This window comes from Bubalus bubalis, chromosome 22 (genome assembly GCF_019923935.1).
Source record: "Bubalus bubalis isolate 160015118507 breed Murrah chromosome 22, NDDB_SH_1, whole genome shotgun sequence".
NCBI lineage: Eukaryota > Metazoa > Chordata > Mammalia > Artiodactyla > Bovidae > Bubalus > Bubalus bubalis.
In genome coordinates, this window is record NC_059178.1 from 11479262 (window position 1) to 11506221 (window position 26960).

Below are 26960 nucleotides of genomic sequence, written 5' to 3' on the forward strand. Positions count from 1 at the left end.
CATCACCACTAATCTCAGAACATTTTAATTACTCCAAAAATAGACTCCTCGACAGTCACTCCCTTTCTCACTCTCTAGTCCCTGACAGCCACTAATCTGCTTTCTGATTTTTATGTCTTTGCCTATTCTGAGTATTTATATAAATAGATTTATACAATATGTGGCCTTTTGCAACTGACTTCTTTAACTTGGCCTAATGCTTATAAGGTTCATCTGTGTTGTAGCATATCTCAGTACTTCATTCTTTTTTATGGCTGGATAATATTCCATTGTGTGAATATACCACACTGTGTCTGTCCATCCATCAGTTGAGAATGTTTGGGTTGTTTCTACTCTATAGACATTATGAAAAATGCTGCAACAAACATTCCTGTACAAGTTCTTTTTTTTAATCTTCTTTATATTTTATTCTCTTTGTGCTTGTACAAGTTTTTGTGTGAACATATGTTTGCTGTTGTTCAGTCGCTAAGTCATGCCTGACACTTATATGACTCCATGAACTGTAGACAGCCAGGCTCCTCTGTCCATGGGATTTCCCTGGCAAGAATACTGGAATAGGTAGCCATTTCCTCCTTCAAGGGATCCTCCTGACCCAAGGATTGAACCCAAGTCTCCTGCACTGACAGCCTGATTCTTTACCACTGAGCCACCTTTACTGCTCCATTAAATATTGAAACAGCTGTAAATACATGAAAGAAATGCCAGTTGGTGCTGGTATATTATTCTTCTCAAGTGTTGTTAGATTTTATTTGATAATATTTTATTGAGACTTTTGTGTGTTTGTTCATGAGAGATTTTGTCAGTAGCTTTGTTTTCTTTGTGTTGTCTTTGGTTTTAGCATCTCTACTGACCTCATAAATGATTGCAAAGTATTCCCTCCCCTTCTGTTTTGTAGATGATATTGTATAACATGGTCTTATATTCCTCTTTAAGTATTTAGTAGGATTTTCCAGTGAAACCATTAGGTTTGGGAAATTTCCTGAAAGGAGCTTTTCCTTTCCTTTTCAAGAGTTCAATTACCTTAATTGTCTTGGTTGCATTTTGATAGTTTGTGGATTTTGAGGAACTGGCCCACTTCTTCCAAGTTGTCAAATTTTTAAATATAAAACTATTTGCAGTATTCTCCGTTATCCTGTTGATGTTTGCAGAATCTATAGTGCTACTGTCTGTTTCATTAATGATATTGTTGATTCGTGTTTTCTCTCAAATTTGTCATTCTTACTAAAGATTTATCAATTTTATTGAATTTGGGGCAAGAATCAGTTTCTTGCATTGTTTTTTCTGTTTTCCTATTTTCAATGTAATTGATTCCAGCTATTTACTAGTTCCTTCTTTCTGCTGTTTGGGTTTATTTTGTTCTTTTTTTAAGATAAGAATTTAGATTACTGATTTTAGATCTCTTTTCTAATATAACCATTTAGTGCCATAAATTATCCTCTCATCTCTGCTTTGGCTGTGTCCCACAAATTTTGGTATGTTTGATTTTCATTTTCCTCCAGTTCAATGCATTTTTAGAAGTGTATAATTTCCAGGTATTTTGATATTCTTTTGTTTTCTTTGTTATTGATTTCTAGTTTGATTCTATTATTGTCAGAGAGCATGCTCTATAGGATTTCATTTCTTTTAAATCTGCTGAAATTAGTTTTACAGACTAGGATATAGTCTATGTTGTATGGGCACTTGAAAGCAATGCATACCTAGATATGATATGCATCTATCTAGAAATATTAATTAGATCCTGTTGGCTGATGGTATTACTCAGTCCTTCTATGTTTTTGATAATTTTCTGTCTAATACTATTAATTGCTGGAAAGGGAAGGCCCCAATTACAATTGTAAATTTGTCTATTTCTCCTTTTAGCCTTATTCATTTGTTTTCCATATACTTTTAAGCTCTGTTATTTACTGCATATACATTTAGGATTGCTATGTCATCTTGGTGGATTGACAATAAATATTATCAGGCTCTAGGCTACAAAGTGGCTTCCCAGGTGGTCCTAGTGGTAAAGAACTTGCCTCCCAATGCAGGAGACATAAAAGACTCAAGTTTGATCCCTGGGTGGGGAAGATTCCCTGGAGGAGGGCATGGCAACCCACTCCAGTATTCCTGCCTAGAGAATCCCATGGACAGAGGAGTCTGGCAGGCTACAGTCCATAGGGTCGCAAAGAGTTGAACACAACTGAAATGACTTAGCACACACACACAAAGGCTACAAAGTGGGATTTTCCCAGGCAGTTTGTGATCAGAGCAAATGAATAGCTCAAATTAAGTACCATAAATGTACAAAACATTTATGTTTTTGTGCATTTTTTGCTTAACTAGATTTTATTGTTTAAAATCAGTTTTAGGGTCGCAGCAAAACTGAGCAGAAAGTACAAAGAGCTCCATACATGCCCTGGCTTCACAGAGCATAACCTCCCTCACTATGAACAGTCTGCACCAGGACATTTGTTACAATCTGCAGCCTGCATTGACACATCGTCATCACCCGAAGCCAGTAGTTTTCTCTTGGTACTGTATCTTCTGTGCGTCTTGACAAATGTATTATGACGTGTATCCACCATTGTGATTACATACAGAATAGCTTCACTGCCTTAAAAATCCTCTGTGCCCCACATGTTTATCCTTTTCCCCTCTTAACCCCTTAATCACTGATCATTTTACTTTTTCCTTACAAACCACAGGATATTTTTCTGATTTTTTAAAATTAGAATAATCACTTTATAATATTATGTTGATTTCTGCCATACAACAACACAAATCAGTCATAAGTATACATATAACCCCTCCCTCTGGAGCCTCCCTCCCCACACCATCCCACCCCTATAGGTTGTCACAGATTACCAGGTTGAGCTCCATGGTATACAGCAAACCACAGGTTTTCCATCCAGTATTGGTCTTTAATTTTTGTCTTATATTGGACTGTAGTTGATCATCAATGATGTGTTAGTTACAGGAGTACCACAAAGTGATTCAGTTATACCCATACAAGTATTTATTCTTTTTCAAATCCTTTTCCCATTTAGGTTATTACAGAATATTGAGCTGAGTTCCCTGTTAACCAAGCATTTTATATAAGTTAAGATAGGTTAACCAGTGTAACAAATGTACACAAAAATGTATAATACCTCAAACTCAATAATTTTTTTTTTCACACAAACTTTAAAACACCAAATCAGATTGCAGGGCATCTTTCCTCCCATGTGGTGATGTACCTTTTATCTCGTGAGTCTGCCATGTCTCACATGTGGTCATCATGCTCATCTACGTCGCAGATGGGAAGAGGATGTGGAAGAGACTGTGTGAGGGATTCCTCAGGGCTAGGGCTGCAACTGGCACACCCTATGTGAAACTGGGTCTATGGCCACCCCAGCGTGCAAGAGCAGCCAGGAAATGTAGTCTGGCTGTGTGCTCAGGAAGAAGAGGAAGTGGGTTAATGAATATCTAGCTAGTCTGAGTCACAGGTCTATGCAACCCCAAAAGATCCATGGATAGACTGTAAAGGGAGTTGCTTAAGCATTCAGAAGACATAAGCAAAACATCACCTTCGTGTGCATTTTCCAGGGGAGAGGGAGGGAAGGACTACCCTTGATTGTAGTGATTAGGAAAATATGTCAAAGGAAGTCAACATTTTAAGCTGAGGCCTTAAAACAGGTAGAGATGGGAAGAGTGGAGATAAAAGGTGAGAGCAATCGGGGCAGAAAAAATAGCACAAGCAAAGGCCCAAAGATGGGAGACCACACTGCATCTTTGAAAATGGTCAAAAGCTCAAAGTAGCGAGTTTATTTGGAAGAATCTTCAGTTAGTAAGTACATACTGGCCTCTCTTATCCACCAGGGATGATGTAGGTACTGGCTTTATTAGGATGAAAATAGAAAAGAGACAAGTAAGATATGCAGAGTGTGGCTCCAGACATGCAGGATGCAATTGGTGCCTATTACAAGACCACCTAACCTTACCTAGATGGTTAGGGAGGACATCCTAGAGGAAGTGATACATAAGCTGAGCTCTGAAAGACAAGTAGGAGTTAGCTAAGCTGAGAGTGGGCAGAAGAGAGCCATACTCAAGGCCCTGAGGCAAAATAGGAGTATGTACACAGAATACATCAACGGCTCCTAGAATGTCTCTATGGCTGAGGCCAAGAATGCAAGAAGAATAGCAGGAAATGAGGCTAAAGAGTTAAACAGGGCCCAGATGCAGGAAACTTTCTAAGTGATGTTAAGAAACTGGGATGTTAATCCTAAGGACAACAACAGAGAAGTGGGTGGAGTAAACTTGAATTAAAATCATTCCAGCTGCAGCATGAAAAATACATTGGAGGAAAGCAAGGCTGGATGTAAGGATATTGTTTGGGGCACTATTGCAACAGTTCATGGTTTAAATGATAGTGGCCTAGACCATGGTAATAGTGGTAAAGATGGAGAAAGATAGATGTCTTTGAGAGTTGAGAGATGTGAATCACAAGATCTGGCCTTGACTGGCTATGGAGGTTAAAAGAGAAGTCAAGAATGGCCACAGGCTCAGGGCCAGAAGAAGTGAGCGGATGAGTTGTGCTCTCCAAAACGAAGCTAAAAAGCATTTTAACCAAGATTTCAGTTTGAAAAGTTGAGTTGAATTTTAATTGCCAACTGGAAACATACCTAAAACACTGGATTTCTAGGTCTGATGCTCAATGGAGAGATCAGGAGTGACAAGAAGTCTGGAATTTGTCAATAAGGTGGCAGAAGTCTTAGGAAAGGATAAGATGTTTAGGTGGAGAGTATGATGTAAGCAGAAAGCCAGCCCAAGACAAATCCTCAATAAATACCTCAAGAGAGATTGGGACACTAAGCCTGTGAAGGAGACTGAAGCAGGAATATGGAGCAGAAAGGAAGGCAGAAGGCAGGCAAAGGAAGACAGTGCTTTGAGGAACAGTCATTGGTGTCCAATCCTGATGTGGAAAGGTGAAGTGGAATAAGGACAAGTGCTCATTGGGTACAATGACAATATGAGGATAATTTCAATGAAGCAGCAAGAGGCCACAGGCACTCTGCATTATGCAGTAAAGGAGAACAGGCAGCTATTGGAGAAGTTGATTTGGAGGAGAGAACCAAGTGGTCACAAAAGGTGAATGCAGCATCAAGGAATAATATGAGAGATTTGAGTATGTTTATATAACAATTTCAAGCACTTAGAAGAATGTCCCAGCGTGTGGAAGGCCTAGGAATTCCAGGTATGAAACTTTATTCCTAAACAGTTGGAAGCTATTGAAGCAGAAGAATGACATGTTCATTGAGTAAGACTTACCATGGAGCTGAGTATTCCTGTTCCCAGGGGACATCCTTAGCTTCTTCAGTTCAGTCGCTCAGTCATGTCCAACTCTTTGTGACCCCATGGACTGCAGCACACCAGGCTTCCCTGTCCATCATCAAGTCCTGGAGCTTGCTCAAACTCATGCTCATCAAGTCAGTGGTGCCATCCAACTATCTCATCCTCTGTCATCCCCTTCTCCTTCTGCCTTCAATCTATCCCAGCATCAGGGTCTTTTCAAATGAGTCAATTCTTCTCATCAGGTGGCCAAAGTATTGGAGTTTAGCTTCAGCATCAGTCCTTCCAATGAATATTCAGGACTGATTTCCTGTAGGATGGACTGGTTTCATCTCCTTGCAGTCCAAGGGACTCTCAAGAGTCTTCTCCAACACCACAGTTCAAAAGCATCAATTCTTTGGTGCTCAGCTTCCTTCATGGTCCAACTCTCACATCCATATACATGACTACTGGAAAAACCATAACTTTGACTACATGGACCTTTGTCAGTAAAGTAATGTCTCTGCTTTTTAATATGCTGTCTAGATTTGCCATAGCTTTTCTTCCAAGGAGCAAGCATCTTTAAATTTTGTGGCTGCAGTCACCAACTTCAGTGATTTTGGAGCTCAATTTGCCATGAAGTGATGGGACCAGATGCCATGATCTGAATTTTTTGAATGTTTGAATTTTAAGCAAGCTTTTTCACTCTCCTGTTTCACTTTCATGAAGAGGCTCTTTAGGGAACATTCTACCCTAAAGAAACTCATTCTGATTAAAACAAAGCAGATGTTTCTTTGGGGGTTCTAGGTGAGAGTGTCAGCCAAGTCTTTCACCAGGCTTTTTGTGGTTGTTTTTACAGCATGGCTTCAAAGTTATTATCTAAATTTCTCCTTACTAGAACAAACATCTTTGTGGAGGTCTGTTTAGTTTGCAGTTGTTCCCACCTTAATATCCTTACAATCAGGTTTTAGCAGTAAGCCTACTAGCTGATAAAATGTAGCCATTTCTGTACTTTCTTTTAGTCCTGGGATCTTAAAGCAATCCCTTTGTCCTAGTGTATGAACCTATGTCCTAAACAACAGCAGACAGTGAAAGGGAAAACTAAATCAGGTGCAAATTAATGCTGTGTGGTTGTGGGATGGTGGGGGGGAACAGCGTGTTTAGTGGATTTAAATGAAAGAAACTCAGTCATGTATTTAGAGCAAAACCAAATCTTAAACTTGCTTCATAAACAAAATTTAATACAAGACAATAAATTCAGACCCAAATGGGAAGGTCTCTGAACTTCAATAATTCCTACTTTGTTCATAAATCACAATATTGATCAAATATAAATTAATGTATGAAAGTATACATTTGTGTATAGGAACTTAGGAAACCTCATTTATTACATGAGACTGAAGCAGGAAGCAATTTTTATGTTAAAAACACATAAATTAAACCACTTAGCATTTTTTAAAAAATCTTAGCTGGATGGATCTTAGCTACAACTCCCCCCTTGAAAGAAAGCTATATGAGGAACTACCGCTTTTGCTACAGCTTTTGCTTGGAGTTCCCGGGAAGTGAATGTAGGGCCAAGGGGTGAGCAATAAATGACAAGTCATGGAAAGAGGTTAGGGAAAGGAACTTCTGAGTTTCATTTGTAATTCTGCTATGCATTTCCTCATGACAAAAATATCCTGGGAGTAGCCACTGTGTGTTTTAGTTTCTCCCTTGAAATGAGATTTGCTGTGCTAGAAAAATCCTTCAAATAATGCTTATTGCTTATACAGAAATATCGGACAGCAAACATTGTTGCATAGTCTATAAGTAAATATCTAGTTACATAAGCTATTCACTGGTAAATTTTTTAAAAATATGTTCAGTACCTTTATTAAGATGCCACAAAATATTATGTCCTTGGGATATATCCCCAAAAGGGTATAAACATAGTAAATCCGTGAAAATAGTACCTAATTGGGAAGGTATGTGCATGGCTAAGTCGCTTCAGTTGTGTCTGACTCTTTGCGACCCTGTGGACTGCGGTCCACCAGGCTCCTCTGTCGAAGAAATTCTCCAGGCAAGAATACTGGAGTGGATTGCCATTTCTGTCTCCAAATTGGGAAGGTAAGGGACAAAAAGATCACTTTTCAGAAAATAGCAAGATTTTCTTCTGTAAACCTCAAACTCACACCCTGGATCAGTATGCTCAACTCTGTGTAGTTTTAAAAAAGCATGTCCAGGTTCCCACTCTAGATGCACTTAATAACAAAATCCAAGACTTTCCTCTTCCTGCTCTTCACTTGCCATTTTTAAAAGCCCTTCTTGAATTTGTTATATAACCAAGATTGAAATCTCTGCTCCAGAGGCCACTGTTATAAATGAGTTGTTAGAGAGGCAACTTTATAGGGTTATAGGACAACAGTGGAGTAACAGAAAAGGTTGGTGCTAGATAAAATGTTCTATGCCTTTGATTGGAAGTGTCAACCTGAAAAATAGTCACAACCTAAAAGTTGAGAGTTATATTTTATTCAGTGGGAAATTTTAGGACTTCAAGCCTAGGAGACAGGTCATTTCAAGTGACCCTGAGAGAACTGCTCCAGGGAGGCGGGAGAGGGCCGGGGAGGAGTCAGGTTATATAGAAGTTTGCAACAAAGGGCAGGTAGTCTGAACATCAAAAGTATTTTGTGAATTAAAGAAAACCAGATACCTCAAGTTAAGGAATTTAGCGCTTTTCTATGTATGGGAAAATGCAAGTCTGGGCTCACTGAAATCATTCCATTCGTGCATCTTACCTATCTGGAGCTAGTATCCTGAGCTTTTCCTCAGTGCTCACCATAGCGAGTGGCTGCAGCCTAACAGTTGCCAGATGGGAGGTATTTTTCTGCTTCCTGGTTGCCCTGAAGAGCTGGAATTGCTGATGTGGAAGTGAGAAATAGATTTAAGGGACTAGATCTGATAGATAGAGTGCCTAATGAACTATGGACTGAGGTTCATGACATTGTACACGAGACAGGGATCAAGACCATCCCCATGGAAAAGAAATGCAAAAAAGCAAAATGGCTGTCTGGGGAGGCCTTACAAATAGCTGTGAAAAGAAGAGAAGTGAAAAGCAAAGGAGAAAAGGAAAGATATAAGCATTTGAATGTGGAGTTCCAAAGAAGAGCAAGAAGAAATAAGAAAGCCTTCCTCAGCGATCAATGCAAAGAAATAGAGGGAAACAACAGAATGGAAAAGACCAGAGATCTTTTCAAGAAAATTAGAGATACCAGGGGAACATTTCATGCAAAGATAGGCTTGATAAAGGACAGAAATGGTATGGACCTAACAGAAGCAGAAGATATTAAGAAGAGGTGGCAAGGATACACAGAAGAACTGTACAAAAAAGATCTTCACGACCAAGATAATCATGATGGTGTGATCACTCACCTAGAGCCAGACATCCTGGAGTGTGAAGTCAAGTGGGCCTTAGAAAGCATCACTACAAACAAAGCTAGTGGAGGTGATGGAATTCCAGTTGAGCTCTTTCAAATCCTGGAAGATGATGCTGTGAAAGTGCTGCACTCAATATGCCAGCAAATTTGGAAAATTCAGCAGTGGCCACAGGACTGGAAAAAGTCAGTTTTCATTCCAATCCCAAAGAAAGGCAATGCCAAAGAATGCTCAAACTACCACACAATTGCAGTCATCTCACATGCTAGTAAAGTAATGCTCAAAATTCTCCAAGCCAGGCTTCAGCAATACATGAACCGTGAAATTCCAGATGTTCAAGCTGGTTTTAGAAAAGGCAGAGGAACCAGAGACAAAACTGCCAACATCCGCTGGATCATTGAAAAGCAAGAGAGTTCCAGAAAAACATCTATTTCTGCTTTATTGACTATGCCAAAGCCTTTGACTGTGTGGATCACAATAAACTGTGGAAAATTCTTCAAGAGATGGGAATACCAGATCACCTGACCTGCCTCTTGAGAAACGTATATACAGGTCAGGAAGCAACAGTTAGAACTGGACATGGAACAACAGACTGGTTCCAAATAGGAAAAGGAGTACGTCAAGGCTGTATATTGTCACCCTGCTTATTTAACTTCTATGCAGAGTACATCATGAGAAATGCTGGGCTGGAAGAAGCACAAGCTGGAATCAAGATTGCCAGGAGAAATACCAATAACCTCAGATATGAAGATGACACCACCTTATGGCAGAAAGTGAACAGGAACTAAAAAGCCTCTTGATGAAAGTGAAAGAGGAGAGTGAAAAAATTGGCTTAAAGCTCAACATTCAGAAAACAAAGATCATGGCATCTGGTCCCATCACTTCATGGGAAATAGATAGGGAAGCAGTGGAAACAGTGTCAGACTTTATTTTTGGGGGCTCCAAAATCACTGCAGATGGTGACTGCAGCCATGAAATTAAAAGACGCTTACTCCTTAGAAGGAAAGTTATGACCAACCTAGACAGCATATTAAAAAGCAGAGACATTACCTTGCCAACAAAGGTCCATCTAGTCAAGGCTATGGTTTTTCCTGTGGTCACATATGGATGTGAGAGTTGGACTGTGAAGAGGGCTGAGCGCCGAAGAACTGATGCTTTTGAACTGTGGTGTTGGAGAAGACTCTTGAGAGTCCCTTGGACTGCAAGGAGATCCAACCAGTCCATCCTAAAGGAGATCAGTCCTGGGTGTTCTTTGGAAGGAATGATGCTCAAGCTGAAACTCCAGTACTTTGGCCACCTCATGTGAAGAGTTGACTCATTGGAAAAGACTCTGATGCTGGGAGGGATTGGGGGCAGAAGCAGAAGGGGACGACAGAGGATGAGATGGCTGGATGGCATCACCGACTCAATGGACGTGAGTTTGAGTGAACTCCAGGAGTTAGTGATGGACAGGGAGGCCTGGCGTGCTGCAATTCACGGGGTCGCAAAGAGTTGGACACGACTGAGCAACTGAACTGAACTGAACTATTAACATCCTTGCTTATTGATATGGCAGGAAATACTCCATTTCTCAGAGGGGTGCATAAATTGAAGTAGAAACGTTGCACAGCTACAAGGGCATAAAATAGAGCAAGAGAAGACATACCTTAGCCTTCTCTTAGAGTGTCTCTGTAGCACCTCAGGCAATTTAGAAAAGTAGGCACTCATTCAAGTTCATCATAAGAAACAAGTTTCAGGGAGCAAGATATAATAAATCCAAAATAAGGTATCAATTTATAATTCAGAATTCAAGAAGTCTAACATTACTATTTTGTCCTTGAAATATGGCCAGCGTGAAGTAAATATTGAGCTATCCTAAGGCAAAATACCAAAGATTTAGGGTGAAAAAAACTATAAAATATATTAATAACTTTATACTGATTGCATCTTGAAATGATATTTGAAATATACTGAACTCGTTATATTTACTAAAATTGCTTCTTTTATAACGGTGACACTAGAAACCTTAAAATTACATTACGCTGTTCACCTTCATAAGACAACGCTGGTGATTAAGACTAACCTGGGGAAGATTCCCTGAGGAGATTCTAACCGGGGCGGAGGGCAAGGGGAGCAAGGGAGTGGGGGATGACAGTCACAGCCCGAGATGAAGGAAAGTAATAAGATTTGTTCTTAACAAACCATTTAAAAATAAACCCCTCTAAAATATACCCACTGTGTGGTACCTCCCGGACAATACTGTGGGAAGAACGTCTTGGAGGAAGAAAAGCCCCCAAAGAACTGGAGTTCAGCATTGAAGGTTCCTGATGGAACCTACCGGGCTGGTATTGGAAGGCGAGCCGGCAGGGCGTGGGAGGGCCCCGCCCGGGAAGGAGGAGCTTCCAGGGGTGGTGCAGGGAAGGCCCAGGAGCCACGCGGCTAGGAAACCACCCCTGCGGCTGCACAGGAGGACACCTCACTGGCCCCTCCTGCAATGACTCTCTCCCTAGGCCCTTACTCCGAAAGAGGGAAATCACCTCTTGAACCATGCCCTCCGGGCCCATGCCTACGCTACACCTCCAAAGCCGCCCCCACTGGGAACTGAAAGACCCCACCCAGGTGGGCCCCAAGGATGCCCAGGACCGCAGACGGCCAGGTGTGCGCTTGGACTGCACGCGCCTGCGCGAGAACCCCCTCCAGAAGGCTCCCAGCTTCAGCCCTCCTCGGCCTTGCTTTCGCCCCGCCTCCACCCGGCTACGTCACAAAGAGTGACGTATAAAGCGAACAATCACAGTCCCTCTCCTCGTGAGCCGGTAGGGAACGGGGAGGGGGGGGTGGGGGGGGAGGGCAGAGGACGGACGGAGAAGGCTTTGAGAGGCGGGCTCGTCCCAGTCACCCAATCAGAAAGCTCTGGGGAGGAGCAGGGCGGGGCCCAAGAAGCGGGTGGGGGGGTGGGGCTAGGGACAGGAGTTAGAAGGCCGCGGGGAGGAGAGGGCGGGCTCCCGGAGATTAAAAGCGGCCAATCGGAGCGCGCCGGCTGCCTTAGGAGAGCGGCGTGGGGCGTCGCCGCCGCCGCCGCCGCCGCGCGCGCCGGGGCCTGGTTGAGGCCATGAAACAAAAGAATCCCTGAGAGGGGAGCCGCGGCCGAACCTCCGTCAGCCCGCCCCGCTGCCGTCCCCACCCACCCACCTAGTTACCTGCCTCTGCCTCCTTCCCTTGCCCCTCCACCCCGCCCTCTCCGCTCTCCGGGCGGCCCTGGCGCTGCTCGGCCCGGGTCGCTCGGCCCCGCCGCCTCCCCCGAGGAAAAGTGTTTGCGCGCTGAGCAGGGCCGGGGCCCTGTCCGCCATGGGGCTCGCCGCCCGCCGCGCCTGACGCGGCCGCCGCCGCCGCCGCCGCCGCCATTGACAGCGCGCCGCCGCGATGCCGAGCGGCAGCTCCGCGGCCCTGGCCCTGGCGGCGGCCCCGGCCCCGCTGCCGCAGCCGCCCCCGCCGCCGCCGCCGCTGCCTCCTCCGCCGCCGCCCCCCGCGGGTGGCCCGGAGCTCGAGGGGGACGGGCTCCTGCTGAGGGAACGCCTGGCAGCGCTGGGCCTCGACGACCCCAGCCCGGCGGAGCCCGGCGCCCCGGCGATCCGGGCCGCGGCGGCGCAGGGCCCGGCCCGGCGGGCGGCGGGGCCATCACCCGAGGAGCGGGCGCCGCCCGGCCGACCCGGGGTCTCGGAGGCGGCCGAGCTGGAGCTGGAGGAGGAGGAGGACGACGACGACGACGACGACGAGGAGGAGGGGGAGGACGCGGAGCTGGACGGAGACCTGCTGGAGGAGGAGGAGCTGGAGGAGGCAGAGGAGGAGGGCCGGCCGTCCCTGCTGCTGCTGTCGCCGCCCGCGGCCGCCGCCTCTCAGACCCAGCCGATCCCGGGCGGGTCCCTGGGGTCGGTGCTGCTGCCCGCCGCCGGCTTCGATGCCCGGGAGGCGGCCGCGGCGGCGGCGGCGGCGGGGGTGCTCTACGGAGGGGACGATGCCCAGGGCATGATGGCGGCGATGCTGTCCCACGCCTACGGCCCCGGCGGCTGCGGGGCGGCGGCGGCGGCGGCGGCCGCCCTGAACGGGGAGCAGGCGGCCCTGCTCCGGAGGAAGAGCGTTAACACCACCGAGTGCGTTCCGGTGCCGAGCTCCGAGCATGTCGCCGAGATTGTCGGTCGCCAGGGTGAGTGCGAGTGGGGGGTTGGGGGGTGTCCAGCCGGGCTGGGCCCCGCGCGTGGGTGGGGAGACGAAAGAAAGGAGCTTGGGGCTGGAAAGGCGAACCTGGCGAGGGCCCTAGGTCCACCGGGAAGGGGTGTGGGAGGAACCCGAGGGGCTATCAGACGAGAAGATGGGTCACCTTGCGAACCGCCCCCCCCCCCCCCCCCCCCCCCGACGGTGTCCCTCTCCTCCTGCACAATGCAAGGCGATAAGTTTCTTGAGCCACCCAGCCCGGCGGTGTCCCCTTGACTCCGGCTGTATTCCTGGAACACCCCAGCTGGCGTGGCACCAGAAACAACCTGAGGTGGTAAAAGGTCGGGGTCGGTTGTGGATTCGGTGTTGTGCACGAAAAGCTTCGAGATCGCAAGTTTGCGCAGCCGACTACTGTCTTAGTAAAAACCTCTCAGCCTGCGTTACAGCGGCTTTCTGGGAAGAAGAAATTGACAGAAATGGAGGCTTGTCGGTGGGGTGGGGAGCGGGAAGCTCATTCGCGAGGGAAGAGGAGATGTTCAAGTGGTCGTTCTTACCGCCACCCCCCCTCCACCCCTTTGCTGTTCAGAAACTTAGCTTCTTAGCTAACTCTGTTGATCGATCTTACGGTATTCCGATATATTTTAACTCTCGAAAAGACGGAGTGGCTACCTTTTAGAACGCTTTAGGGTACACGATGAAGGAAAATTGGACAGTAAAGTAATTGAGTTAAGGAACTTTTTACGTTTATACAGTTTTCAGTAGATTCTCCTCACTTGCCAGCACACCAGTACTGCAGACAGACTCCTCCCACATTGTTCAGACAAAGGACCTATGTCTCAGATTCCAGGAGTAGATTTGTGAAGGTGGGGGAAGGGGATGCCCAGAGTACCTCTCTATCCGACATTTTTAGGGAAGGTCGTATGCTCTTTAGTGTAGCTTCGCCCCCTTTATTGAAGGAGTGAATATTCTCTGCAGCTGACTTATTACAATATGATTGAGCCTGGTTGATGCATGTCTCTCTGCTGTTAGGTTGAGAGCATTGTTGGGGTCAAATAAAAAGAAATGATGGCGCTGCTGCTTAAATGATCTCATCTTTCCCAAGTGGTCTAAAGTACACATAAATAAGGTCTGTCGAAATGGTGGTTTCAAATATCAGAGTTGGCTCATTTCTTACCTCTAGGATTTTAACATGAAAAATCCATCCATCTGAAATCTGGATGGAGGAGATAGCCTATTTCAGACTGCCTGGTACTTAAAGACAGTGTTCAAAGCTGATGCCATTCCCTTAAGAGTTTATTCCCATAGTTTGGTGAATCAATTTTGCTTTCCTTTTTTGTTTTTTTGTTTTGCTTTTGTTTTGTTTTTGCAATACTGAAGATGCTAGTCCAGGAGAGAACTGTTTCACCTCACATAGGATAAAATTATAACATCTCAAGTTATAGATCCAGAATGAGTTGGTTATTCCATTAACAGCATCTGGGAATTGCTATATATCAAGCTTACATTCTGCCAGGCATTTGAGTTTATGGCAGTTGGGAATGTGAGGTTAGTTCCAACTAACTTGCTGCCCTTAAGAAGCCAACAGTCAAATATAAACAGCGGAGTGGCACTAATCTAATCTGTAATTAATGTCATTAACTATAGTGTGTGACAAAGTCGTACATGTATCAGCTGTGGGGGGCCTTGGAGAATGGATAGGACTTTAACAAATGGAAGGTGGAAGAAAGACTGAGGGACACAGTGAGGAAAGGTGTGGAGAAATAATCTCTAGGTACAGTTGGAAAGTTGTGAGGGGGACTGTTTTGATACTTAGAGTCTTGATACTTAGCAGAGTGGGGAAAAGGCGATGGCAAGGTGTGTTCAGGCCCTTCTAGGCTGGTATTTCCTCAGCACAAGTTGCTTCAGTTTGCTTATGGTGACAGTTTAGGATAACAAAGGAAAAGAACGCTTAGAGGCTAGTTTTACTAAGGGACGAGATACTGATAGCTTTTGTTCAGTTAATACGAATTTTTGTCTTCTGTATTATACCCTTTGAAGCATGGTAAAATAGCCCTTAATTAGGCAGACTGTTACCTTTATACCACTCTATTATTTAAAAGTAAACTGAATTCCAGGTTTTAATCTTGCACCAAATTATAGCAATGAAATAAAGTCTTTAGTTTTTCCTCTTAGGGCAGAGCTTATTAGTTAATAAGGAAATGTGAATCTATTTATGTCTTAGGACATAGAGACAAGTTGCTGACTCTTCCTTTTGCACTTATTTTCCCAGAGTTGACAGTACTGTTAAAAGTATGTCATCATTCTCAAGATTATCTTAAGAGCAAAAAGTTTTACCCTTCTCCTGTTCCGACCCATTCAACTAGTGGATCATTGGCCCCTTTGCCACCCCCACCCTCAGCAGCACCATTATAAAGCCTGTAGTTATTTTCCCACTTGCACAGAGAACCAGGCAACTTCTAATGTTTGCATCCTTTTACAGTGTGATAATTTCCCCTTTCCCTAAGTGAATAAACAGGGCAAATCATTTAATTTACTTCTTGCTTTGGAACAAAATTTTCCTGCTTAAGAATTATCCCTTCCTGCCATTTTTACTCATTACCTGAAGTCATACTTTTCTGTTTGACATCTCTTAATTGGTTTTGGAAATAATTATGTCACAGATGGAGACATCTGTGACTTCAGCTCTGAAGCAGAGAGTAGGACAAATGGAATTCTGAGTCATATAGACTAGCAACTCATGTAGATGGCCTCTAGTTCCAGTGTCTTTCAGAAAAACTACTGCTTTAAGTTGGCAGTGTTGACCTCATACTTATACTCCCCAGCAGCATATGGTCATTTGCAAATGTTAAATTGGTCCCCCTTTTTAAGTTTGCATCTCATTTTGAAACCAACAATACTGTAAAATAAAGCCAGGAACTAAAGAGGCTTGTTGATAATCAAAGAAGTTCTGGAATATAGACATCAAAAGTAAACCTGACAACAGATATATGACCTAACTTTTTAAAAATGTAGTACCTGCAAGATACATTCACAGTGGTTAACAGGACGTTTAATTTAAGTCAATGGACTTTGCTCCAATTTGTATAGTCGTTGAGAACCAGTTAGACTGAAAAATGAATTAAAATACAAGTCTACTTAACGATGGTATAAATAAATATTGAATGTCATAAGTTCAGTTGTTTTAAAGACTTGTAAAGGTTTTATAGTACAGTTTAAGATTAATGTACATCTTTAACTATTTTCATGAGTGATTTCCTTGATGGTATATGTGTGTTCTCTAACCTAGTTGAGAAAAGCTATTTCTGGCTCTGTGTGTGTGTGTGTTCACGCGCACACCTGTCCATGAGATTTTTCAGGCAAGAATACTGGAGTGGGTTGCCATTCCCTATACCAGAGGATCTTCCTGACCCAGGAATGGAACTCACGTTTCCTTGCAGGCAGATTCTTTGTTGCTGAACCATTGGGGAAGCCTCTTTTTTTGTTGTACACTCTGTCAAAAAATATTTAAGCTAATAATCTCAATATGTGAATATTTATGAATAATACATATGCTGATATACTATACATATTTAAAACATGTAGACAGTTTAAAGGGATGAGTTAAAGATGGAAATTGGAGTGTTTTGATTTTTTTTTTTCCTGCACTCCAATGACTTTTCTTGTACCCTGTTTTGGCTATTACTGAGCTAGACCTCCTTAGAAATTTTTTTTCTTTATTCAGCTACTCTGTTTCCACTGATCCCCAGGGATTGTATACATTTCCACTTTTTAAAACAGACAATATGACACATTGTTTTAGGTTGTCTTAAATACATCCTTGGGAAAATTTTCCCCAGTTTCCTAGGGTGGAACAAGTTTTCAGGTTCTAAAAAGAGAAAGTTTGGTATTGTACATAAATTCCCTGTTTAAGAAGAAATATCTATTTCATGAGGAGAAATAGTTTCAGAATAATGCTAAAGCACAGTGTCTTTTTCTTTTGGGGGGAGAGTTGTTGGCATTCCCTCTTCCAGGTACTCTATTACCTGCCATTTAACTCTGGTAGGTGGTTATCCCCATTTTACAGACATAGAAACTGAGGTGCTAATAGATACCTTGCTCAGGTAGTGGAACTTGCGGTTAGACCAATTGTTTGATAATGGGGATAAAGTTCTCAATTCTACATTGCTACCTCAGTAGGCATCTTGCTCAGGAAGAATATTTTGAGTCCGTTTCAGTCCTAAACGTGATTTAGGATGCTGTGTTTCTAATATGCATAGCTTAAAATATCATCACTGTCCAAATTAATTTACTTAATAAGATTTTGGTGTCCAGAAGGCACAAGCATTGTTCTAACATTCTACTTCTATTATGTCTAACTAGAAATTCGCTATCATTTATAATTCAGAAAGTTAATTTCTATGTATATACATGCTAGTTTTAAAAATTAAACATTGTCATTTTTTTAGACTTTAAGATCCAAATAATAGTTTATATTAGCTCTGGAACCTTAATTGTTTTGCAGATGGGTGGGGAATCCACTGCCTTTTCTTCCTGCCTTATTCAGCTAATGAACTATTTTGATTCACTAAGGAGGAAATGGAAAATAAAGTGGTAATTCAAGGGTGTGTTTTCTGCCCCCTGGTAGAAAATGCCAGTGACCTAAAACTGATGCAGGGAGTCAAGTATTTGAGACCTATAGAGATTTCCTCAAGGAAGATTTCCAGCAATGTCTATGGGTTGGAATTCTAGATCTTAAATCTTACATTTTCAAGGAAAGGTGGAATTTAGTTATAAGATCGTGCTTAGTATTTTGTGGATCTCATTTTGAATTAATTTAATATTTGCACAGATGGAAGAATGTGTTGCTTGTGTCTTAAACTGAAGACAAAAATTATTTTAGAATATATGTTTTGCTATAAAAATATATGTTGAAAGCTGTCCCAAATTGCCCTTAGCAGTCCTTGCTCAGCTGTGATATATTGGAAAGAGACAGCAATCAGAAGTTAAACTTCCTAAATTCTGATTACTCTATGCCAGTAAGTCACTGTGTGGCCTTGGACAAATCACTCCCTAGGATTCAGATTCCTCTTCTTCAGCTGGGTATAGGCGTTATCTACAGTACCTCTAGGGACTGTGAATTGTACACAAATAAATTGACATATATGAAACTAAGTGATAAGCACATACTACTGTTGTTAAGTTAAATCTGAAATTAATTGTTAATCTTGTTCACCTTTTCTCTGCTTTAGCAGACAGTTTCACACATTACTGTATCCTTCTAATGTGACAGAACTGAAAGGAACTGATATCTAAATGCCTGTTAGACACATGGCACTTCTATCCAGATAGGCATAAATGATGCTGTAATAACAAAGAACCCCAACATCTCAGTATTAAAATGACCAGTGATTTATTTCTTTTTCACAGGGGCTCTGCTCATTTTGGTCATTCAGGGTCTTAGACCAACAAAGCAGCCACCATCTCAAGTGTGGCTGGTCTTCCTCTCTGTGCCTGAAGGATGAGATGGTGGCGTAGCACACACCGGTCTTTAAATGTTAGACCTGAAGTAGCATGGTAATCACATCCACTCATATTTCATTAATCAGAACAAGTTATCTGGCCACTCCTAACTTCAAGTGGGTGAGAAATTGCATTACAATCATGTGTCCACAGGAGAGAGCCAGAATATTCATGAACAGCCATGATGACTATCACAGTATTATTTTAAAGTCTGTGGGATTGTGGCCGAATTTTTTTAGTGTAATTTCTGCCTTAATAGCATTTGTAATTTAAACTCAAAATGAAAAAAAAAGAGAGATAAAAATGTTCATAAGATACTAAATAGGAAAGGGTGTTTGCAATTTAAAACTCCTTGAGGAACTTCCCTGGCAGACCACTGGTTAAGACTCTGGGCTCCCACTACAGAGGGCTCATCTGATCCCACAACCCACATGCTGTGGTCAAAAAAAAAAAAAAAAAAAACAACTCCTTTAGGAAACTCCAAAGAGATTATGAATAATCTATTTTAAAACCTCATTGATCTTCAGGTGATTCTAAAATGATATGTTTAATCAAACTGCATCTTAATCCTTCCCAAATGGCTTATATACCATGATGCATGTTTAGTCTTTAACTCTTCTCCCCATACTACCATTAGGTACTCTATAGACATTTATAGTGATTACATCTGATATTTAAGCTTTTTAAATGATTTTCTAACATTAGTAATACCAAGCCAAACTATACTAAATTGAATATGTACAGCGCAGTGTTTTTTTTAATCCTTTTGAGTCTTTATTTCAGTGGTTGATTCTGAGAATTCTAAGTTACACTGCATAGTTGTACCGCCTCTTTCATGCCAGGGTTCAGGATTTAAGAACAATTCATGTGGGCATGGCTTGTTGCCTTTGTCCAATAAGCAGAAACTGCAGTTCATTGTATGTAGGGAAACCTGGTTTGACCATAAGTAAAGTGGTAGGTATCATGCAATAAAATAAGACTAGGCCTTAAAATAATAAAGAAAATTATTTAATGAACTGCAGATAGAGTTGAAGATAAGCATAAAGCTTCATCTTAAACACAGAGAAGAGTGGGGAGGGAATAGTTCCAAACTTCTAGAAGATTACCAGTGTAAAATGGCCTTTGGGCTGACCTTCTTTCTATACCACTGTCCCCTCGCCTTTGGCTTATCATCTACCTTTCCACCAGTACCTGCAGTAAGGACATTGAACTTGGAGTTAAACTTGTTAGAGACATGGTTTTACCATTTGTTGCCTGTGACCATGGACAAATCACTTAACCTCACTGAGTCTCAGTTTCCTCTTGGGGGAAAAACTTGATCCATCCAGTCTATAGTCTGAAAGAGAATCATTTACAGATGAATCTGATTCCATTATATGGTTCCCAAATAGAAGTAATTCTAAGTTTCTATTAACATCCTCTAATGGACATGAACATAATTTTAAAATCCCCAGTTAGGAAAATTGTTCTGCCTCTCATCTCTAATTGACACCCACCTCTGGGTGTCACAGGTTTAGTGAAAGGCCAAATGGGAACCCTTTTTTGTTGCGTATGTGGATCCTCTTATCTAAATTAAGTCAAAAAGGAGAGGGGGGGATTTAAAATTTAGTTTAACCTCTGCTTTTAAAAATACATCATATATTTTGGGAATTCTCCACTTCTAAGAATCAACTGGAAAAAGAAGGCAGGTTGAGAAAGTGGCGTGTTTAGGGAATTGAGGCATTTCAGAGTCGTTAGTTTATAACTTTGGGCAATTCTTGGCTTGAGTTTTCTCCACAAATAAAGTGACATTGGACTAGATTATATCTCTTGTAACCCTTATATTCTTATCTTTGCCCAAGAAGAGTTCCTAAAATCATGTAAAAGTAAACCAGATTTAAAATTACCAATTAGATTGACTTCAACATATCTCCTCCCAGTTTTGTAAAATTAATATCTTAAACATATTTTTCATAATCTAAATATAAGTTTTATCTTTAGGACTTAAGGGTTTTTTAATGTTTTTAACTTCCTAGAGAAAATTGACTCATTTGCTTTTCTTTAAAAATAATAACATTTAAATGTGTCAAGTAGTATGTCATCTCATTTGATCCATTCTTATTGCAACCATACAGATAAGGAAACAAGTCTATGGAGATGTAAGTAACATACCCAGGGTCTCAAGCTAATAGAATTAGAGACTTCAGTGCTCCCAACTCTGTAAGTGGTAGAACAAGCAGACAAAGCAGCAAGGATATAAAAGACTTGAACACCACCACCAGCCAATGGTATAAGAAAAGAAAATGATTGATCAATATCTGTACATGAACACCTATAAACAACAAATCCTTTTGATGCTTGAAGTTGGATACAGGTCAGTGAGGGCAGAACTGAATCTCAGTCTTAATCTCGGTTAAATTACCTGAAATGTAGCAGATACTTGCTGTTTATTTTATTGAACTGAACTGTTGGACTCGAGACTTGCCATTTTAGTATTTATCATTATAGTTTTTATATTGTGAGGTTTTCTTCCCTCTTGCCTTTATCTCTAACCCTTTACCTGAGGAGTCAGTCAACCAAAAGTTGTTTGGATCTGTTTGTTCTAGATGCTACTTGATTTAGGGTATTATATGTCTGTATGAATACTGGTAATAAGCAAAACTAAAAAGTCACATAAATGAAACTGTTTGAAGTGTTGACGAAGTGATGTCTAATGTGAAACCATATTCTTAACAGAAAATTTCAGCGATTTTTGACTGGAGCTGCAAGAAGGACCCTTGAGCAGGGAAAGGAAAGCTATTTCTGTATTGTACATTTAAGAATCTATTACATTGTTAATCTAAACAATTTATTTAAATGTTGAGTTAAGTTGTGTGTGTGAGAAACACTCTCTTACTGGGTTTATCTGATATTCACCAGTCTTTGAAGCTAATAATACTGAAAAATTGAGTCCCTATAAAATTGTAGGAACTTTTGAATAGTCTGTTGAGATTATTCCAAGAGGAAAGGGTCTTATTTATATGTACAATCATTAAAGAATATGATCCCCCCTTGTTAATTCTAATATATCATGAAATATACATATAAAATAATGTGTTTCTCTAATGCTTTTAGAGAAAAATAGTATGGAGTAGTGAGAGGAGTGTGGAGACAGCTTGTGTTTGAGGTCGGGCTTTCTAGCTGGGAGACCTTTCCAACCTCTTTCAGTTTGTTTCCTATCCTTCCTAAAGCTATTAAGCTAGTCACCACTCTGTTACGATGATTAAATGAAAATATAGGAGAGTTTTGAAAACTGAAAAATGCACTACAAGTTTATTATTTCAAAGGCAAGCCTATTGGCTCAGTTTACTTATGAAATACTTGCAGTGGTGGGGGTGGAGTGGGGAGAGGGGCTAGAGAGCTTAAAAAGCTCCTCTTTACTGAGCACCTACTTGAATAACAGGCACTGTGATGAGTATTTTTAGGATGTTATTTCATTTAATCTTTGCAACAACCAAGTGAGAGAAGTAACTTTCATTATAGTTTCTGGGCTTCCCAGGTGACACCCAGGTGGGCTTCAGGGCGGGTGGTAAAGAAAACCCGCCTGCCAATGCAGGAAAGCGTAAGAGATGTAGATTCAATCCTTAGGTCAGAAAGATCCCCTGGAGGAGGGCAGGGCAACCCACTCCAGTACTCTTGCTTGGGACATCCCATGGACAGAGGGGCCTGGCCTGCTATGGTACATAGGATTGCCAAGAATCAGACATGACTGAAGCAACTGAGCACACACCCTCAAGAAGGAGAGAGAGAGGTTTAGTGACCTATTCACAGAGGTCACAAAGATGTTCACAAAGATGGTTAGTGATGGTCTATTCAAAGTCTTGTGCTTCCAGCTGTTACTCAACCTGCTTTTCTTGAGGAAAGGAAGAATAAATGTGTATACATGTGAGATTGTCCCACGTGCTTTGTAGTTTTCAGAAATAAGTGATTTTGTATGTCCCAGGAGAAGAGAGACTTGGTCAAAAATAAAAGCATTGGAAAGGACCTAGAGGTTGAATGACCTAACATTAAAACCACAAGCCAACTGATGGTAGATTAGAGCCCAGTCCAGCAGATAACCAGTTTTTTGATCCTTACATTTCCTTTAAACTAGACCTTGGAATAGAATTAGTAAGCTGTAGCTGTGATATTAATAGTCATATCTATATTTGTATTACTCTTGGGTTCATAGAGCCTTCAACACACAGTCTCATCTTTTCCAATGACTATGTTTGTTACTCAGAAGATATAGGGTGAGGGGGCAGTGCTAGGAGGATTTTCCAGGTTATTTAGGGAAATATCTGAGTAGAGACAGGAGGAACCAGGCATGTTTAGGAGATGATGAAGTCTGGGAGAAGGTAGGTGATGGCCACTTAATTAGGAGAAGGATGGGGAAAGGGAGGTGGGATGGGAAAAGGGAGGTGGGATGGGGAGGTAATTTTTAATATCAAACCCAGCATTCTAATTTTCTTGAAGATAAAAAGAACTGCTTCACTCCCCTCCCTATTTTTTGTTAAAGCAGGTATGTTTGTGTATGTGCATGTACACTGATTTCTCTTTGAAAATAAAACCTCTTGGAAGGAATTTCTGAAGAAAGATATACCTGAAGATGACCCAAAGTAAAAATATACAGACCTTAGTTTTGGTGTGTTTATAAGGGTTTTAGCTTTCTTAAATCACCTTATATTTGTAGCTAGTTTATGAAATGAGTGGAAAATATAATGAATTTAATTTCTGGAAAACAAAACCCTCTGTCGAAAATCAGCAATACTTCACATAGCATTTGGGGTTCCTTTCTTTAAAAAACAAAACAAGTTCTTTGCACCTCCCAGATAGAATTTAAACTCCCCTGCCTTTGTTAAACTAAATCATCCCCCACCTGACCTGCTCCCCTGGCATTCTGCCCTCCAGTTACTTAAAGCTCCTGTAGCACTGAGCCAGGTGTGGTATCCAGGCTGCTGTCTTGGGCTCTTGATTCCTGCTTTGGCACTTCCAGTTCTCTTGACTCTCCTTTCCACCTGGCAGAACTACTTTCTTCAAACCTAAGTTCAGATGCATCTGAAGCCTTCTTTGACCTTCTGTAAGCAGTAAAGCCCTGCCCTTTTCTGTGCTCCCACTGCTTTGTACGCCTGTTTTCATTAAAGCAGTTACCTTATACCAGTATTGTTTTCATGACTTTCCTTTCTACACTGTCAGCTCCTGGAGAGCAGAGATTATTGTAGTTTCTGTATATCATCTGGAATTAGCCACCTGCACCTTTATAGGGAACTTGATACTTGAATTGGTAAGTTGAAGCATCAGGCTGGTGGATGTTCTGGGCCAAAGGAGGAGTGGTTTAGCTAGGAACACTTAGTCACATTCCACAGGACAAGTGGAGACCAGGTTCACTTGTCCATTTCTTACCAAATCACTCATCTCTCGACATAAACACCCTGTCTTCATCAACACCCTGGCTTATATATTTCTTTTCGACCTATTTTGATTTTTATCGGTGGTTTATCCCTTCACCCTACTTCAGTGCCCGTGATCCCCAAATTTTTCTTGTTCTTGTATCTCGCTACTGTTCCGGACAGTGGGTCACTATTCTTGGGTTAGGGTTTAAGATTTTTCTGAATCCAATACTTTCCTTTGCTCAAAAGCCCAGGGGCCTGGAAGAATGGAGAAATAATTGGAGGAACGGGACATTTGTGTTGTGGTAAGCAGAATAAACCCCCTTTCCCTGAAGATGCCTACACCCTATATCCCCGGAAACTCTGACTATGTAGATGTAGAGTATGGACCTTGAGGTGAAAAGGTTATCTGAGAACAGCTGGGTGGGTCCGGTGTAATCACATGAGTCCTTCAGCACAGAAGAACTTTCCCAGCTGGGTCGCATACGAGATTGGGAGGTATTTGAAGTACAAGAAGGGTTCAGTCCCCATTGCTGACTCTGAAGATGGAGAGACAGGGCCACAAGCTATGTTGGAGGCCTCCTGAGGCAGAGAATGGCCTTGAGCAGACAGCGAGAATACAGGGAGCTCAGTCTTGTGATGATAAGCAACTCAACTCTACCAGTAAGCCAAGTGAGCAGGCTCTTCCCTGGAGCTTCCAGAGAGGAACACAGTCCTGCAAACACCTTGATTTTAGCCCTGTTGAAACCCATGTCAGAACCCATGTCAGAAGTGTAAAATAAAAAATTTGTGACATTGAAAGCACTATGTGAGGTAACTTGTTATGGCAGCATTAGAAAACTAAAGCAGATAATAAAAGTAAAGAACAGAACAAAGTTTCTGGATTGAGGCCTCCATTTTCCTCCTAGCTCTCAGCTCCCAGAGGCCACCTACAGTTCCTTGCCATGAGGCCTCCACAGGCAGGTCAAGCATAGGTTGCTTTCTTCCAGAAAAGCCAGAGCACATCTGACGACTTGTGAAGCCCACCGGAGAAAGCTCTTCTAAAGAACTTGTGATCAGGTCAGGCCCACCCCTGTGATCTGGATAATCTTCCTGTTTTAAGGTGAATTGATTTGGACTGTAATTATATCTACATTGCAGACTGTAATTCTATATCTGATTCTTCTAAGTATATCATTCCACGTTTCATGGAATTAAAAAGCAGCCTTAAAGGTCTAGTCTAGTGCTTTTAAGCTTTTCTGTGACACCCCCTGCCCTTCCCCATCAAAAGAACATTTTATTTTGCAGTCAATGTCCACATATTTCATCAAAACATTTGGAGCCTATTAAATTGATCCTGCAAACCATGGTTTGAGAAACACTGAAGACCATTTCAATTCCTTTTCTTTAAACTCCTCTCCCAGCAACAAACAGAGGCCCTCTCCCTTTTAACTGCTCAGGCAGCTGGTGGGAGAGACTCTTTACCCTGGAGAAGCCAGACCCAACCTTTTACTGTACCAGGAAGTGAGAAGACCAGAATTCTGGCTGCAACTAAAGAGTTTTAAGGTGAATCACAGCCCTAGCCATAGTGATACAGAAAGGGGAAAATGGGTTTCCTATAGGAGGGAGGTAAGTTAGAGACTTTATTGGGGGAATTTACTTCCAAATCAAAATAAAATGGTAACCATGAAAGTCATTAGTGGTGTCCTGGTTCTTAATCTCTACACAGTCTGGTATACAGCTTGCCATATATTTATTTGTAGCTATGAGAAAACAATTGCTAGTCCCTACCTCTTAGACTTAAAATGCTTTATTCAACTTTGAGGTTATGAAATCATTTACCCTGCTGTTCATAATTTTTTTTCTTCTAAATCTCAGAACTAGTCAAAAGTCTGATTGATGTGCTTAATCTAGTAAAATCTGTCACTTCTTCATCTCTAATTTTTAAAATTTTCTAATTTAACAACATTTCTTTAAAAAAATAAATAATGCATTTGTATGGCTCCAAAATTTGTAAGAATTTAAAAGTACCAGGGAAATTAAGTCACCCTCCTACCTATCTCCCTTAGTTTTCCAGTTTTGTGACTGCAGAGTATTCCCTTACATCACTGTACCAACTCCCACTAATACAGACAGGAATACAGAGGTTATTCGTGCCTGGGCAAGTATTCCTACAGACTTGGTTCTGTGAGTGGGATTGCAGGGGCAGAAGGATACAGGAAGTTGTAATTTTGATGGATAGTGCCAACTGCCCTCGAGCAGTTTACTCTGCAGCTAAATATGAGGGCTTTCCCCTCATTCTTACTAGCACTGTTTGTTTTTGATATTTGACAGTCTTATAGGTGGGAGATGATAGGTGGGAGATGACACCTAAATTCGTGTTCAGAGCTATTTATATGTTTCCTTTTCTATGAGCTATTTTACCTATTTTTTCTGTGGTTTTTGGTGTTTTGAGATATAAGGGCAAGTATATGGGTACCTGCGGAGAAGGCAGTGGCACCCCACTCCAGTACACTTGCCTGGAAAATCCCATGGATGGAGGAGCCTGGTGGGCTGCAGTCCATGGGGTCGCTAGGAGTCGGACACGACTGAGCGACTTCACTTTCACTTTTCACTTTCATGCATTGGAGAAGGAATTGGCAACCCACTCCAGTGTTCTTGCCTGGAGGATCCCAGGGACGGCGGAGCCTGGTGGGCTGCCGTCTATGGGGTCTCACAGAGTCGGACACGACTGAAGTGACTTAGCATAGCATAGCATAGCATAGCATATGGGTACCTGTAAAAGAGAAATTAGCCATTTGTGATGTGAATTGTAAATAATTTGTTTTTTTTTTTAGCTTGTTTTTGGTAAGTAGGCCTTTTGGGCAGGGTAGGCTATCTTACATCCCTATCTCAGAGGTGATCCACATTCTGTCTTCTCTGTCTTCCTAATGAGACTATCAAACACATACTCATTAGTAACAACCATAGGCTCAGTAGTATCTGATTTAGGCATGTGCGTATTTGTCGCTCAGTTGTGTCCAACTCTCTGCAACTCCATGGACTGTAGCCTGCCAGGCTCCTCTGTCTGTGGGGGTTCTCCAGGCAAGAATACTGGAGTGGGTTGCCATGCCCTCCTCCAATATTATATCCTACTGAGGTTCATCTGACAGCTGCTTATTGTCTCAGAAGCATTTTGAGAAGTTTCTTAATTTAGCTTTCTAATGTTCA

General features: G+C 42.1%; 2 protein-coding genes across 2 annotated transcripts in view; both read left to right on the forward strand.

Moving 5' to 3' along the window:
• The window catches only part of LOC123331249 (translation initiation factor IF-2-like), a 24121-nt gene extending 12221 nt beyond the window's left edge, over positions 1–11900 (forward strand). Inside the window, exon 2 of the mRNA XM_044934802.2 lies at positions 11187–11900. Coding sequence (XP_044790737.2) covers positions 11187–11789 — 603 coding nt within the window. The 3' untranslated portion in view covers positions 11790–11900. The remainder of the gene's footprint in view (positions 1–11186) is intronic.
• Positions 11819–26960, forward strand: part of MEX3C (mex-3 RNA binding family member C) — a 20948-nt gene continuing 5806 nt past the window's right edge. Inside the window, exon 1 of the mRNA XM_025273626.3 lies at positions 11819–12877. Within this exon, the coding sequence (XP_025129411.2) occupies positions 12097–12877 (781 nt within the window). The 5' untranslated portion in view covers positions 11819–12096. The remainder of the gene's footprint in view (positions 12878–26960) is intronic.